At 42.2% G+C, this 15,484-nt stretch overlaps 1 protein-coding gene across 5 annotated transcripts in view; it reads left to right on the top strand.

The window, feature by feature from the left end:
* LOC144512554 (FERM, ARHGEF and pleckstrin domain-containing protein 1-like) overlaps nt 1-15,484 on the top strand; it is a 59,764-nt gene that overhangs the window by 3,843 nt on the left and 40,437 nt on the right. For all 5 annotated transcript variants that reach the window (XM_078243319.1, XM_078243320.1, XM_078243318.1 and 2 more), the window contains exon 2: nt 2,819-3,038. In XM_078243319.1, coding sequence (XP_078099445.1) covers nt 2,865-3,038 — 174 coding nt within the window. In that variant the 5' untranslated portion in view covers nt 2,819-2,864. The remainder of the gene's footprint in view (nt 1-2,818; nt 3,039-15,484) is intronic.

Here is a 15,484-nt window from a genome sequence, read left to right as displayed (position 1 = left end):
TATTGCATTCATTTTGTTTCCACAAGGAGTATATGGTATATTTTTGTGGTAAGTGATTCAGGAAGAAGAAGTCCACTTTCACTCAGAGGTCAGCTACAGAGCCGTACCCCTGGAGGCTGGGTGCCATATCTGGGGCCTCTTCCTTTGGACTACGACTATCTGACGTTTGGAGGACTGAAGGCTCTGCTGTAGGGCTGCAATTATGAATTATTTTCATCATCAATAAATAAATAGTACCAACTGCCTGTCCCTATTTCCTAATGCCCAGAATGACGTCTTGAAGATTGACCAACAGTCCAAAAATCCAAAAAGATTATTGTAGATTATTAGAATAGAATAGAACACACTTATTTTGTCACTGAGGGGAAATGTGTCTTGGACATAGTGCTACAATGTGTTGCTTCACAACACAAACATGCAACAGTAAAATCCACATGAAATAAAATCAACATAAACATAAGATCAACAAAGCATCCTAGGAGACACATGACAACACAGACAACACATCATCCTAAGAAGTACAGTAACTGTAATAATTAAAGTGCAAAAAGTGCTGATGTATTTATTGCACCCGTGCTCTGCTGTGCTAAGATTTACTCTTGGAGTTCAGCAGCTTGATAGCTTTAGTCTGTTTGTTGCATATTGTCTGTATTCCATTTATTGTTGCACCCTCTCCCCAAAGTAGTTTGTGCACAGCGCCTTCACCGTACTGCCATTGTACTTCCAGCCACACAGACAACAGTGACCTGCACTCTGTGGGTTTTTAGGATAGTCTACAAAATACCACAAATTATACACCACCAGTTTTATTCTCCAGATTTGGGCAATAAAAGCTGTGTTTTTCAGGCACATTTGGAGAAGACTTTGGAATCGGACAGCCCCAACAACCTGATGACAAACTGTATTTGGTCTTGACAAATGGACCTTTAATGCTGCTTAGCAGTAAGCCTGCACGATTAATCGTTATAAAATCGCGATCTCGATTCACCCTGTTCACGATTTTAATACAACAACTTTGATTTTTTTTTTTTTATGACTTTGATTCTCATTTAATTTTACGAGCCCGACTGCATCACAAACGCTGTTTGTGGTTTTAAAGAGCTCCCAAGCGCTGCAATGCTCTCCCTGCTCTTCATTGCAGCCTCTGTGTTTACAGGCTCGTGGTGATGCGCAATGTGCTATAGGTGCCAAAAAAAATCTATGTTTGGTACTGCCAATTTGTTTTGTTTTGTCGTGGTTCATGTGTGCAATTAACATTACACTTCGTGAGAAACAAATTGTGGCAGAAAATCGTGATATCGATTCTAAGCTAAAAAATCTTGATTCATATTTTTCCCCAAATCGTGCAGGCCTACTTAGCAGGTGACAGAGGATTTTAACCTGTGACTACAAATAAAGATCTAACGACCTGTTAATCATTATGATGTCAAATAGGTCCCTAATGACATATTGATTAATGATTTATTGACAAGTAATGATGACCAAATGTGTCTGAAATAAAGACAAAAATAGCAATTTAACCTTGGAGAAAGCAAAAAAAAAAAAAAAAAGGAATCTAAGAGATTGAACTCGCATAGAAAATCACTGTTTGTATGTCGGGGCAGGTCAGCTGCAGTGTGTAACCCTCATCCCTGCATTGCCCCCTGACTGTCTTCTAAAACATTCCTCGGCTGTGATGTCACCTGAGAGCATATTTATTGTCTGAGGTTGAGGTTTATCAAGTGTGGGATGGAGGTGGGGGGCACTGGAAAGTGTGTGTGTGTGTGTCTGAAAGAAGAGAGAGGGGGGTGAGCGTCTTTGTGTTTTCTCAGACCGTATCTCATCTGCCCTACTTGTGAAGCTTTGATTCATGTCTGAACTGGTCTTAAACAGAGCTCTGTGTTTGGTTTGTAGGGAATCCCACCTTCATGTGCTGCAGCTGGAACAAGTGTGTGTCTAGCAAGGTGTGAGACATGTCTGTCTGCTTCTTTGTGCATTGGCCAAGCTCTAAAGTTTAGCTGTCATACTGTATGGGGCTGCTCTAGTCAGTGGTTTCATCATCCTGACCTATAAAGAAATCACCAGTGAAAACTCACCGACTAAATGTCTTGTGGTTTTTACATTGTGCAAGGTCAATTTAACCTAGACTGAATAAACGTGGCAAGAGTTTTGCACATTTCTTGAACTAATTAAGCACAAAGTTTCTCTCCAAACACAACAGAGTCTCTTACTCCACTTTAAGTACGAGAAAAATGTTGTATTTCCCCACATTTAAGAAACCTTTGTACCAGAAAGCAACTTGGCGAGGTTCATGAAGCATCTCATCTCTATCACATTTGACAATTCATATAAAAAGATTATAGGAATACAAGTGCATACATTTAACAACACACAGACATGATGTAACTGTGCTATTTAAGATGAGGGCCTATGTAGAAGCTTGAATGTTAGAGGAAATGCCTGATCCTTCTGATTCAAAAACAGCCTGATGTGTGTTTAAAAAGCCCAAAATACCCCAAAACACAGACTGTTGGCTTGAAGCACATATAAAAAGACAAAAATTAAAAAACTACTTTTTCTACGGCTGCACGATATGAGGAAAATATCCAATTACTATTATTTTGACTGATATTGTGATTGTGATGTGATTGATTGATGAAAAATATTAAACTTAAAATGATTATAGTGTAATTTTTGCGAGGATCTGTACCAATCAAAGATCTTTTCTTTAGTCTGTAGGACACGATTTGTAGCCCTGCAATTTGGATATCGCACTAGTCCATATTTCAATAAAATTGTGATTAATTGTGCAGCCCTAATCATTTCCTTTCTCCTCCAGACGTCCTCCTGAAGCTCGAGAGCCCCTCACTGTTGCGTCCATCACCATGGTGGAACCAGCCGACAAGCCGTCTACAGCCGGACAGAGGCTGGGCGCCCCTGAAAGTTTTGGGGTGTCCACCCTGGAGCCAGGCCTGCGTCCTGCTGCCCAGCCTCCAGGGCGACAAGTCTCCATCAGGGTCCAGATGCTCGATGACACACAGGAAGTCTTCCAGATATCGGTGAGTAATATGTGTATGGTGAATGTCTGCTGCACCCCCACATGAATGACTGATCTTTTAAAAAAAAAAAAGAAAAAAAAAAGATGTGGCGTATCATTGGGGATATTCCTTTTGTTTCATCAGCCCTTTTGCAATCCATCACTAGTTGTGTTTGATAGAGGATAGCTCAATATGCTCCATTTACCTTTAGTCTTATCCCCACTTCCTGGAGGTACACAGGAAGTGGGAAAGACACCAGCTTCCTGTCTAAGCACACCACACCTACAGACCCAGCCTCTGCTTTTCTGAGTGCTGATTTAATGCCGACAGGTCTCCCACCAATTCTGCTGAGGCTAAAAATGTATTCTCTGGTTCCATGTTTATAATAGGTAGTCCTCATCTGTCACTTGTGTTACTATCTACCCATTGTTAACAAACATACTGTGCATAGATGTATATTCTTTGTAGATGCTAGCCAGTATTCACCCTGGCATCTAAAGTATTTTCATGTGTTTTGAATCTTTGTGTGAGCTTATGTGAGAGCGTGTGCTTGCATATAAGTGTGTGTTAGGCATGTGTTTGTCTCTGGCAGGTCTCCGGCTTCCTAATGCTGTTTAGAGAAAGGGGTCCTCCGAGAGGCTGCACAGGCAGCAGCTTTAATGACATCAGTGCTGCGGTGCTTTGGTATGTCATCCCCGCGTGGGAGTAGTTCTAAATTTCTGAATTAGTGGCTGCCGCAAGCTGACAGAGAGTTTGGTTTTGTGCCCTCCTCGGTGATTTACATGCCTTTTTAGAAAACCCAGCCACTGTATTATCAGCTTAGAATTTGGGGAGTTTTTGTGATGATAATTAAGAAAGATTGCAGCGAGTCTCACTGTCTCAGCTGGCTTGTAGAACATCCAGAGCTGCCATTTCAGGGAGCTTTAATTGGCTCTTGTGGAAATGCCAAGAATGTATGTGGGCTGGAGAGGGCTGGGATCTGGTGTCTGTGTGAGGGATGTCATCTGCAGCATTTGTGTGTGTTTTCTTAGCTTTTCTCAAAATCCTAAATTGATGTCTTCTCAAATTGATGTAAGAACACCGGCCTTGTGGTTCTCCACAAAGCAGCAACAGCAGTCCTCCTCATGACAGGGATCTCTTTCCCCTATCGTTCTTTCCCCTGTCTTGTTCTGTCCTTAGTCTTACACACACACACACACACACACACACACACACACACACACACACACACACACACACACACACACACACACACACACACAGAATGCCTAATCTCTGTGGAACATCTTTATACGTCACGGCTCAGACCACGGGAGAGCAAAACGCTTCAGCTGACAACAGCAGCATGACCACAAAATACTAATACTGCACTCACACACTATTGTTTCAGAGTGTTTTGTTGCTCTTACAAAAGTGAAATGGGAACCAGCAGAGGACTGCACTGGGAATAATATTGAAGGGAGGAGTGAAGATGGATCAAAGGATAACGGGATAGAAGGAAAAGAGACCTGAGCAGGAGTTGAGGAACGCTGCATTGAAAGTGAACCAAATGAATGACTTATAATGTTTTCTGTGCTTATTACAGATTCTGGGGTGAAATAAGGGAGGCATTGTCTTTGTCTTGACTCACGTAATCTGTATTTTCCTGTTACAATGCCCGCCAGTGTATTTGGGCAGTAGGTGTAGTCTAACGTGTGAATCAACAGATAAGCCTGCAGCTCACACACTCAGGTTGGTACTCGACTGGGCATTTTGTTACTGCAGGCGAGTTCATTAACTGAGCCTGTTATCTTTAAACCTCAGCCAGAGGACTGCAGAATAGGAGCAATACATTTGAAGGATCCAGAACATAGGGCTCTTTATCATCAACAGTCACACTATCTTTACACTTTGAGTAACAATGTTGAAATGCCGTGATGCTGTTGTAATGTTGACTTGAGCTTGCCGTGATCGATGATGAACTTCAACCTTTTTTTAAGGTTGATCGATGTTTGAAGTTGAACCTTTTTTATTCCATGTTTTAAAAGACTTTAAGACCCAACATGGTGGGGTGGGGATCCCCAAAAACCCCACCATAAGATAGTATCACGATACTTGCGTCACGATACAATATTATTGCGATTTTCCAACTTCAAATGATGTCCCCAAAGGAAAACGTTGTCAACATCTGTTTTATCTAAAAATATACTATTTTTGTGCAAGGTAGACATGGTTTATTCTTTTTTTTTTAGATTATTTTTTGGGCTTTTCCCCCATTAATTTTTGAGAGAGAGAGAGAGAGAGAGAGAGAGAGAGAGAGAGAGAGAGAGAGAGAGAGAGAGAGAGAGAGAGAGAGAGAGAGAGAGAGAGAGAGAGAGAGAGAGAGAGAGAGAGAGAGAGAGAGAGAGAGAGAGAGAGAGAGAGAGAGAGAGAGAGAGAGTGTGTCATCCATCACAGGCGCATAAACCTCTCAATATATGTGCGCCTGCTATACCACTGAGCCAACCCAGCCACATGATGGTTCCCTCTTAAATGTACTTTTCTTACATCATAAGTAGGCTTTGATGTGACATGTTTTTGTTATTCAGCATATTTCAGCAGGGCAGATAGGCATGCACCGATTCATCTTTTTCTTTGCTGCTGCGTATTGGCTGGGAACAAATACTGAGCCGATACGTACCACTCAAAACGTTCTGGTGCAACATGGGTCTTCAATAATGTTTCTTGGATCCAGGTGGTTAACACTGAGGGCTCAGGCTTTCATCCTTAAAACTCTCTGTCCTCGTGATATTTCTGGTGTTTATAAAAATCAGCTGTATCCTCAGGCCTTCAGTTGGGAATGTGGACGCACTCTATTAGCCAGATTCCCATGAGGGGTAACGTGGAATCCATTAGATCAAAAGGATATCCTGCAAAGTTTTATCAGAATTCTTCTGTTATTCGAGGCACAGAGCCTGAATACCATTTAAATCTAATGCAGCTTTTCCCTCTTATTAAATAACAGGAAAAATAAGCTATTCAGCTTCTGCGTATATCACATAGTAAAGCATTTGTTTATTGATAATTAATGTTTGATAATTCATTTTCAGTATTTTTTTTCTTTGAACTGACATTGAGTAAATGCACATTGTTTGAGTATACATTACATAAATAAAACATCATGACGCGACATTAGCGCACACTGCATTACTGACAAACACACACACACACACACACACACTTGGAAGCTTTATTATTAATGTAGAATGGTAGCAGCGAGGTCGAGGAGTGTGTGAGTGCAGAACATCGTCGCTCACTCCCACCTGGTGAATAATTGAAGGAAGAGAGGATGTGCTGTTTGTGTGTCTGTATTTGCGTGCATGGTGAAGAATGGAGGATGTGTGTTACTCATTTGCTTTCAGTTGGTTTCAACTGTTGATGTAATTTAGCATCAGTGAAACCATTCACAGAGCCTATTTGTGGATTCTTCTCTTGACATTTTGACCGTCTGCATTTGCTTTCACTGTGCTATGAACACTTTTGAGTCAGTCCTTTTTGATAATTGATTTTATTACATATTTTATCCGTCAAAGCTGCGGTGTTTACATGTATGCCAGAGAGAAACCTTTGTTGCATGATTTGCCCTTGCAAGTAAAGCGTCCTGCCCCAGATTCCCTCAGTTTAGCATGAGGTCACAGCGTGATTGAAGGGAATTTTCCAAAGGAAACCATTTTGGTTTGTGTGGTGGAGATTAATGAAACTCAGCAAAAAGGAACAAGTGACTGCACTTTACTGTAACTCACACCTGTTTCTAACAGGGAATATGACTTATTTTAAATATACTCCTTTTAGTGAAAGGACCAGGATTGACTACCACCACATAGGATTCATCTGGTAATATTCTATAAAAAAATGTTTTATCCTCAACATAGAATTTACTAACAAGCATGGGTGTAGCTTATTCCTCTGTGCAATACCAGCTCCATTGTTCATCAAAAACAATTAAAAACACATTAATGAGCCACAACATGCACTGGTTGACAAATTCCTATAGTATGGTGAACATGAGCTGCAGCGTATACACACATACACCATCCTTATGCTGGAAATGCTTATGAGGGCACCAAACAACAGAAAATAGTCTTCAATAGTCTCTTGAGTAACAAATTCTAGAAACTACAGTGCCCAGCTGTACAGATTTACTTCTTCAGGAATAAATGGGTTTGTGGTTTAGTACCACAGGCATAGTAGAGAAGAGACAGCCTTGGTTTTAGTCTTTTGTTTACAAAAAATATAGAATTTAACTGGACTTAGAGGAAAAAAACACGTTTTGATTCTGTCAATTCTGGAAATATTGGAACAAGCAGCCCCATCAGAGCTATGTTTTAAACAAAACATTTTTTGTAGCCATTTATAGCCAATATCTGCACACATCCTATTCTCTACTGGATCTCCATGATGGCACCTGCAGCTGTAGTTCACTGCAGATTTGTCAGACATCTGCAACATCTTCATATTCCAGCTTTGACTTGGACCACATTATGGCAAAGATGAAATCCTGCTGATTCCCTGGAGAGCTCAGTTAAGCATGTCCCCCATGGACCTGCCCTCACGATGCATATATATTATAGTGGTTAAGACCTGGAGCCACATGTGCCCTGTCTGACAGAGCTTTCACTCAAAAATGATATAATACTGAGGGAGCATGGTGTTCTTTTATGTAGCAATCAGTGGTGTGTGATTAGTTATAATTTGTCTTGTCTAGCATGATTACTTGACTGTAATCTCTGCAAGACCAGCCAATATATTCACACATCAAGACAGATTATCTCAGTGAAGCTTTAAAAACAGATGGCAGGAGAGGCTGGACAGGGTTTTGTGTTTGCATGTGTGTGTGTGTGGGTGTGCCTGTTCAGGTGCAAAAAGATCATAATGTTTTTTTTGTTGCGTGATTGGATTATGGCTTTTATGATCTGCAATGCTTTTGACCTTGTGTGTGCATGTGTCTAAAAGAGAGCTGGGGAAAGATGGGGGGGGGGGGTGATAGAACCGCTTTGTAGACAACATCATTTGATGGACTAGCAGTCCCCCAAGGCCTATAATAAATGAGCTACAAGTCCCTGGCCACATTATGCACAAACACACACACACACACACACACACACACACACGTTCCCTCCTTAGCTCCGATGTGGAGCAGTTGACATTTCAAATGGATGGGCCTTTTGTGCTGTCGGCTAGCTTGGGAGTGAATGACACATGTGGAGGGAGCAGATATTAAAGGAATGAGAAGGAAAGATAGTGAGTCAGTCACTCCCTTTTTTTAAAGTGTCTTTTTAAAGACAAAGGGAGCAAAGGGGTATAGAAAGGTAAATGACATTTCTTTTTATTTCTTCCATAATGTTTGTTTCTCTTGATCTAAATGTGTATTGTCTTTAAAGCAGAGTCTTACCATAATGTTGTCCAAACGCTTTACCGGAGCTTTCTGCACATTTGTGGGTTAACTGTGTCTCATCCCACCCCCACAGCAGAGGTATTAATGTCTTATTGTTGTGCTTTCACAGCTGAGACCGTAGCTATTTGGCCCAAGCAAGAGCTGAGGAAATTAGTTTTAATTCAGCCTCCATTTTTTAATTAGTATGCACAGAACCAGACTGTTATAGTGCCCAGAGTTATTTTTAAGTTTTGTGTTTGGACTAACAAACTTATTTTCTTTTTTACAAGAGTCAGCTAGATTCCTCAAATTAAATTTGTGGATGTTTGTATGTCCTCTACTGCAGTATTTTGCCCTAAAGCATGTTAAAACTCATAGAAATTCAGTTATTTCCACCATTTTCGTCTCTTGAGAGAGAGAGAGAGAGAGAGAGCGAGAGCGAAGGAGAGATTCTTTATGGCATTTAAAGTTGGCAGGAGTCATGGCAGTTAAGTTGAAGTGCTTTGAATGTGTGGGTAGAGCCAAGGTGATGTTTAAGGATTGTAAAATGTAGTTATTTCAGGGTGAGGCTCAAACACTGGCTTTGTGATCTCTGCAAGTTTATGACCCATCGTCTCATGGCAGAGACTAGGGTTTTCTTCTCTTCTCTCTCACTCTCTAGCTATCCAACCATCCCATGTTCAAACTCTTGCTTCTGATCTTCCAAATATTCTCCTTCCTTCTTTCTGCTTTCTTGGAGCGCATACAGTACTAACAGTAGCTTTGGCAGGCCTCATTCGTCATCGTCCGCAGAGACCTGCTCTGTGTTGAAACCCCCAGTCCCTGCTCAATCCAGTACCGTAACATGCTAAACCTATATTGATGCTGTTTTTATGAACCCACAAGGGCCACATTAAACCACGTTATGTGAGTTTATAGGCCAATGTGCATGAACGTGTACACAGTGAGTGCATGTCTGCGTGCTATGACCTGCCCTGCAGTTCTACCGACCCTTAAGACTAGTTAATTCTAGTCCTATTAAAATAAATATTTGATAAGATTTGCTGATGTAATATCCTCCCCTTCATGAATGTCTCATCGATGTGAATGTGAATGATTTTTTTTTTTTTTATCACTTAAATACATGGCTGATGCATCATCCTTTCCTCAGCACTGAGTCACACAGCAGACTATTTTAAATTATAAAAATGTGTACTTAATGTTTTTTTTGGCCTTTTCTGCTCTGTGCAACCCTTTCCCCCGAACAGCAATTGGCCAGTCACAGTTTATCAACTAGGCACGGCAGTCTTTTAGGCAGTCTTCAGGCTTTTATTTTAAAAAAAATCTAGCCTTCTCCAGAGCTCCTGTTACCATCTGGGTGCTTTTATTTTGGAACTACAGCCTACTCCAGGGACCCTGGTAAGCTCCAGTTACTTGTTTGGGACTCTTATGTTCCCTCAGTCATGCGACCATGGACACACGTGTGCATGCATGCGGACACAGAAAGGCACTAAACATTATGATATATGTGTGTACATTTAATGGTTCTAATGGTGACGGTAACTGCTGAGTGACTATTGGGTCAAACAGTTAATTTAATAGAGATGGTGCAATCATTTTGTTGTTATGTAAATGACTATTCTATATTTTGTATTCTGTATGAAACAAATGTCTGAATGAATATCAGCCGTCAACATTTTTCTGGGACCCTGTGTGCATGTCTCACACAGAGGAGTTGTGCTGTATTATGTAATGGTTGGCATTTACTGTCTCATTCCTGTGGTCCAAGACCTCAAGAGAGGGACTTGTGACTGTGGACTGACTTTCCTCTCAGCTACTTCTTCTCCATATTTTTCCTTCTTTAGCTGACCCTAAAGTTTGACCTGCCTGTGGAACAAATTCCATTACATTAATTTCCTCATAAAGTGTCATACTGTTAAAGTATAAAAAAGCCAGGTTGAAAGAGATGATGATATTGCATTTTTTAGTCACTCATCTCACCACTTTCTTGGTATTATGTGGGATTGATTAGGTAACACATTAGAGTAAGACATGAACATGTAGGTGCAGTACTACTGTTGCACTGTTTCAGCAGAGGCATGCATTCTCCTTTGCTATTAAGGTGGGCGTGTGCACGTGGAGCCACGTGGAAGCATTTAGACGTGCTGAGTTCAAAGACAGGGTCACAGACGGAGCTGCCTCCGAGCTAGGAAGGAGGGAATGAGCAAAGGAGACAGAGAGATTATTGCTTAGTGAGTGGAAGACTATTGCTGATGGAGAAACAATTACTGAGAGATTGTTCCTGAATAGGGAGCAGTGTGGGAGTAGGAAATATATGAAGGGGTCCCCGCTAAGGGACGAAAAAGAGACGTGGCGTTACACTGACTGTGATAGAGAAAGAGGGGGATTGCAGCATTGGGAGAAAGAGAAAGCGATGCATACAGGCCCACATCCGTCTCCCACAGAAGCCTTTTGCAGTACGCCTGCAGCCAGTGAGTGAGCAAACACTGTCCACTCTGCTTGGCTGCAGATGGGATCCTTTTTTTTGTAATTGCAGTGAATGAGGTCCCCAGTGAGGAGGCTAGTCAAGCCAACAGTGGAAGAGCTGGGCCTCATTTAGGGTAATCACTGTACCTCTGTTTTACTGTGCCACACAAAACCACCGCACCAAATTGGTGCTGGGGCGCATATATTTGTGGATTACAAGTGCAGGTTTGGAGCATAGGATTGTGATGAAAATGATCACTGTAATGTTTACAAGTTTGTCTTGTCATTCCATTCTTACAGGTGGGATATTGATCATTTCCTGTATTTATTTGGAGTTGTTAGACTTTGATTCTTAACGTGCTATAATAATATCTCAGCATCCTTGTCATCCCAGCTACTATTCCAGTTTGGCATGGCAATACCTCAATGCTGTTGTTTTAAACACAATGGGAAATTAACCATCAGCCACTAGCCAAATGCGGGTCGATTTATCATCGCTACCAGACACCCTGGAAAGGAGCCAAAACTCATTTGGAGCTCCTGTTGTATTTGAAAAATGATTCTGGCTGAGGTAAAACATAGTAGCTGCAGTTGGGCATACATGTTGGTGTTGGACACAGCAGGACTTTAGCTTCAGGCAGCACTCCTGTTTTTCCTAATCAGATAATTCCCAGTGCGTTTTGAGATTTTGGCTTTTGATTTTCCCTCTCTTCCACCTGAAAACTAAACCTAATTCAATGCAGCAAGGCAGTGAGAGGGATCTCGAAAAAGTCAATATGGAGTAAAATGAACAATTTACTGTTCTTTCTGCGGCGTGAATTGGACATGAGTTGTTTTTGTGGCTCCACTTTCTAGCTGTCTCTGCTGTCGTAAATCTGCACCTGATGATGTATAGTAGTAATTTTTTTTGTTAGGGTTATCCCTTTGCATATGTGATTACGTGCTTTAGTTCTCCCCAGAAACACCACCTATTTCATTATAGAAATTCAAGTTTTTGTTTTTTGTATTTACTGTTTGCTTTTGGGTTGCATTACTGTCCAACTGCAGTTTGGATGGCAGCAATGAATATGGAGAGGACTGGAACTGAACTCGGTTGAAGTTCAGTTCACTTTTTGATTAGGAAAGAAAAGCGTAAGTGGGCATGCAAAGAGTTTAGAAAGCAGTTTAAACCCCAAGTGTCAGTTTCAGTATCCTAAATGAGATTTCTCCCCATTGATGAGTGTTAACCATGGCTCCTTATTAAACCTTTCTAAGGCCTCGCTCAATCTCTGTCGTAAATCTGGACCAGGCCCTGTAACTTCACCCGTGTGTGTGTGTGTGTGTGTGTGTGTGTGTGTGTGTGTGTGTTGGGAGCATGCTGAACTGGGTTCTCTTTCAATAGGTGAAGTATCTTAATCTCGTTCCTCGCTCCCTCCTCGTCTCCGTTTTGGATGTTTTCCAGAAGCCTCAGTGGAATTCATTAGCGTCTCCCCTGCTGTGTCTCTGAGTCTCCAGCCATTTGTTTCTCTGAAAAAACTAGCAGGGGGATGTGGCTTGAAATGTGATGTTTGGGAGGAAAAGTAGTTTTGGGTTTATTTCTTTTTTTTAAAGATTATTGTTTGGGCTTTTTTGCCTTTTATTTGACAGGACAGCTAGGGGGAAGACATGCAGGAAATCGTCACAGCTCAGATTCGAACCCTGGACCTCTGCGTCCAGGCATAAACCTCTCAGTACATGTGCACCTGCTCTACCCACTGAGCCAACCTGGCCATGAGTAGTTTTGGTTTTCACCTTTCTCTTACTTTTATTATCACTCTTTTTCCCTCGTTCTCTCAGACTTCATGCTCCTCTCTCTGTCAAGCCATTTCATCATGCTTATCTCATCATTCCCATCACAATTCACTGCAGACTTCTGAGGGCACTGTTCCTTTACAGCCCTAATTGGGAATTTCCAATGATGAATCATTTTCCTACTTTGCTGGGATTGAGTAATGTGATTAAAGTGTGTTTGTTCTTACTCTCAAATACATTGAGTGAGTTTTTTGGTGCTTTTTCCCATATCACTGCTATTTGGTTACATTTCATTTAAAGTTGAGTGGCTGCAGAGATTGTAAAATTGGTGTTAATGATAATATGTGTTTTTGATTGACATGCTTTGATGCCACTGAGAGATCCAGTTTTAATTACATTGAAGATGTTTGACTGTGGCGTAATTAAAATGCTATAACTCACTTGTAAATCCTCCATGTGTCCTCATAACCACACACACACATGTGTTTACTGCACGCCTAGTTTAATTATTCAATTGTGTTTCCACACCCTTTTTTTGGTTCATAAATCATCTGTTTCAGCAACACGTGCACAAACAAAAACTCATGGCAACCTTGGCATCTGTGATTTGCTTAAATGGCTGGTTCTTTGCTGTGAGGAACCTAAAGCTCTTCATAAGACTGCAGCAAAAGTATCCACACTATTTATGATGCTGTTGTTGGATTTTGTCATTCCTATTTTTATATACTTCTATTTGGAAGAATATCACACTCAATGTTTAAGAACTACAAATCCAATGATGCTTTGAAGACATTAACTGCAAATATAATGTTATTATGGATTCAGTTATACTGTGGCCTACAACTTGTCTGTATTCGTTTACCGTTATTTTTTGCAGTGTACCCATGTATGTACAGAAAAAAAAAACTACCACTGGATTACTTTGGTAATGAAGAAAACTTAAAAAAGGGAAGATTTTCAGCAAGTACTTGAGTTATAAGTAGCGTTTCTTTTCTAAGATCTCTAAGAGGATTCATGACATGTATATGCAAAGGACATCAGAGATAAAAAAAATATCCTCGCAAAGTGTAGGTAACATTAATTATGTGAATCATGTCTGTGTTCAGATTTGACATGTTATTGACGTCACAGCAGCAAATGGGTGCTAAGGGTTTTAAAGGACCTTAATTGCCTTCATGAAATGTGTGTTACAGCCGCTGCTGCTGCAACTATTGAGCTTTGCCTCACTTCTCTCCCCTGTCTTGTGTTATCATTGTATAGATAATGTCAGAGGGTTGGCTTCCTTGACTAATAATAATACATCTTTGGCATATTAGGAACCAGCATTTAAAGCTAAACCATGGATAGGGATTGTCTTCCTACAGCATGCTACAAGTGTACTCACGGTACTGTAAGACACTATAGATAAAAGCTTGCACCATTTCCATTTTATCATCCTCTGTCTCGATGGAGCTCCAGAGGCTTTTAGGAAACAAAGCAGCCCTGTGCGAGATTTACAGACCTCATTACTGCACGAGGCATAGTACAAACGTACTGACCACCATCCTACACGAGACTCCAATTGCTTTTTTTAATGGTACAACATTGTGCATGTGTGTTCCCCTCCATCCATCCATCCATCTTCATCCGCTTATCCGGGGTCGGGTCGCGGGGGTAGCAGCTCCAGCAGGGGACCCCAAACTTCCCTTTCCCGGGCCACATTAACCAGCTCCGACTGGGGGATCCCGAGGCGTTCCCAGGCCAGGTTAGAGATATAATCCCTCCACCTAGTCCTGGGTCTCCCCCGAGGCCTCCTCCCAGCTGGACGTGCCTGGAACACCTCCCTAGGGAGGCGCCCAGGGGGCATCCTTACCAGATGCCCGAACCACCTCAACTGGCTCCTTTCGACGCAAAGGAGCAGCGGCTCTACTCCGAGCTCCTCACGGATAACTGAGCTTCTCACCCTATCTCTAAGGGAGACGCCAGCTACCCTCCTGAGGAAACCCATTTCGGCCGCTTGTACCCTGGATCTTGTTCTTTCGGTCATGACCCAGCCTTCATGACCATAGGTGAGGGTAGGAACAAAAACTGACCGGGTAGATTGAGAGCTTTGCCTTCTGGCTCAGCTCTCTTTTCGTCACAACGGTGCGATAAATTGAATGTAATACCGCACCTGCTGTGCCGATTCTCCGACCAATCTCCCGCTCCATTGTCCCCTCACTCGCGAACAAGACCCCAAGGTACTTGAACTCCTTCACTTGGGGTAAGGACTCATTCCCTACCTGGAGAAGGCACTCCATCGGTTTCCTGCTGAGAACCATGGCCTCCGATATAGAGGTGCTGATCCTCATCCCAGCCGCTTCACACTCGGCTGCGAACCGATCCAGTGAGTGCTGAAGGTCACAGGCCGATGATGCCATCAGGACCACATCATCTGCAAAAAGCAGCGATGAGATCCCCAGCCCACCGAACTGCAACCCCTCTCCACCCCTACTACGCCCCGATATCCTGTCCATAAATACTACAAACGGGATTGGTGACAAAGCGCAGCCCTGGCGGAGGCCAACTCTCACCTGAAACGACTCCGACTTACTGCCGAGAACCCGGACACAGCTCTCGCTTTGGTCGTACAGAGATTGGATGGCCCTGAGAAGGGACCCCTCACCCCCGTACTCTCGCAGCACCTCCCACAGTATCTCCCGGGGCACCCGGTCATACGCTTTCTCCAGATCCACAAAACACATGTAGACTGGTTGGGCATACTTCCAGGCTCCCTCCAGGATCCTTGCGAGAGTAAAGATCTGGTCCGTTGTTCCACGACCAGGACGGAATCCGCATTGTTCCTCTTCAACCTGAGATT

The sequence above is a fragment of the Sander vitreus genome, chromosome 24, assembly GCF_031162955.1.
Source record: "Sander vitreus isolate 19-12246 chromosome 24, sanVit1, whole genome shotgun sequence".
Taxonomy (NCBI): Eukaryota; Metazoa; Chordata; class Actinopteri; order Perciformes; family Percidae; genus Sander; species Sander vitreus.
Note: the sequence above shows the minus strand (reverse complement) of the source record. Positions and strands in the feature narration are given on the sequence as shown.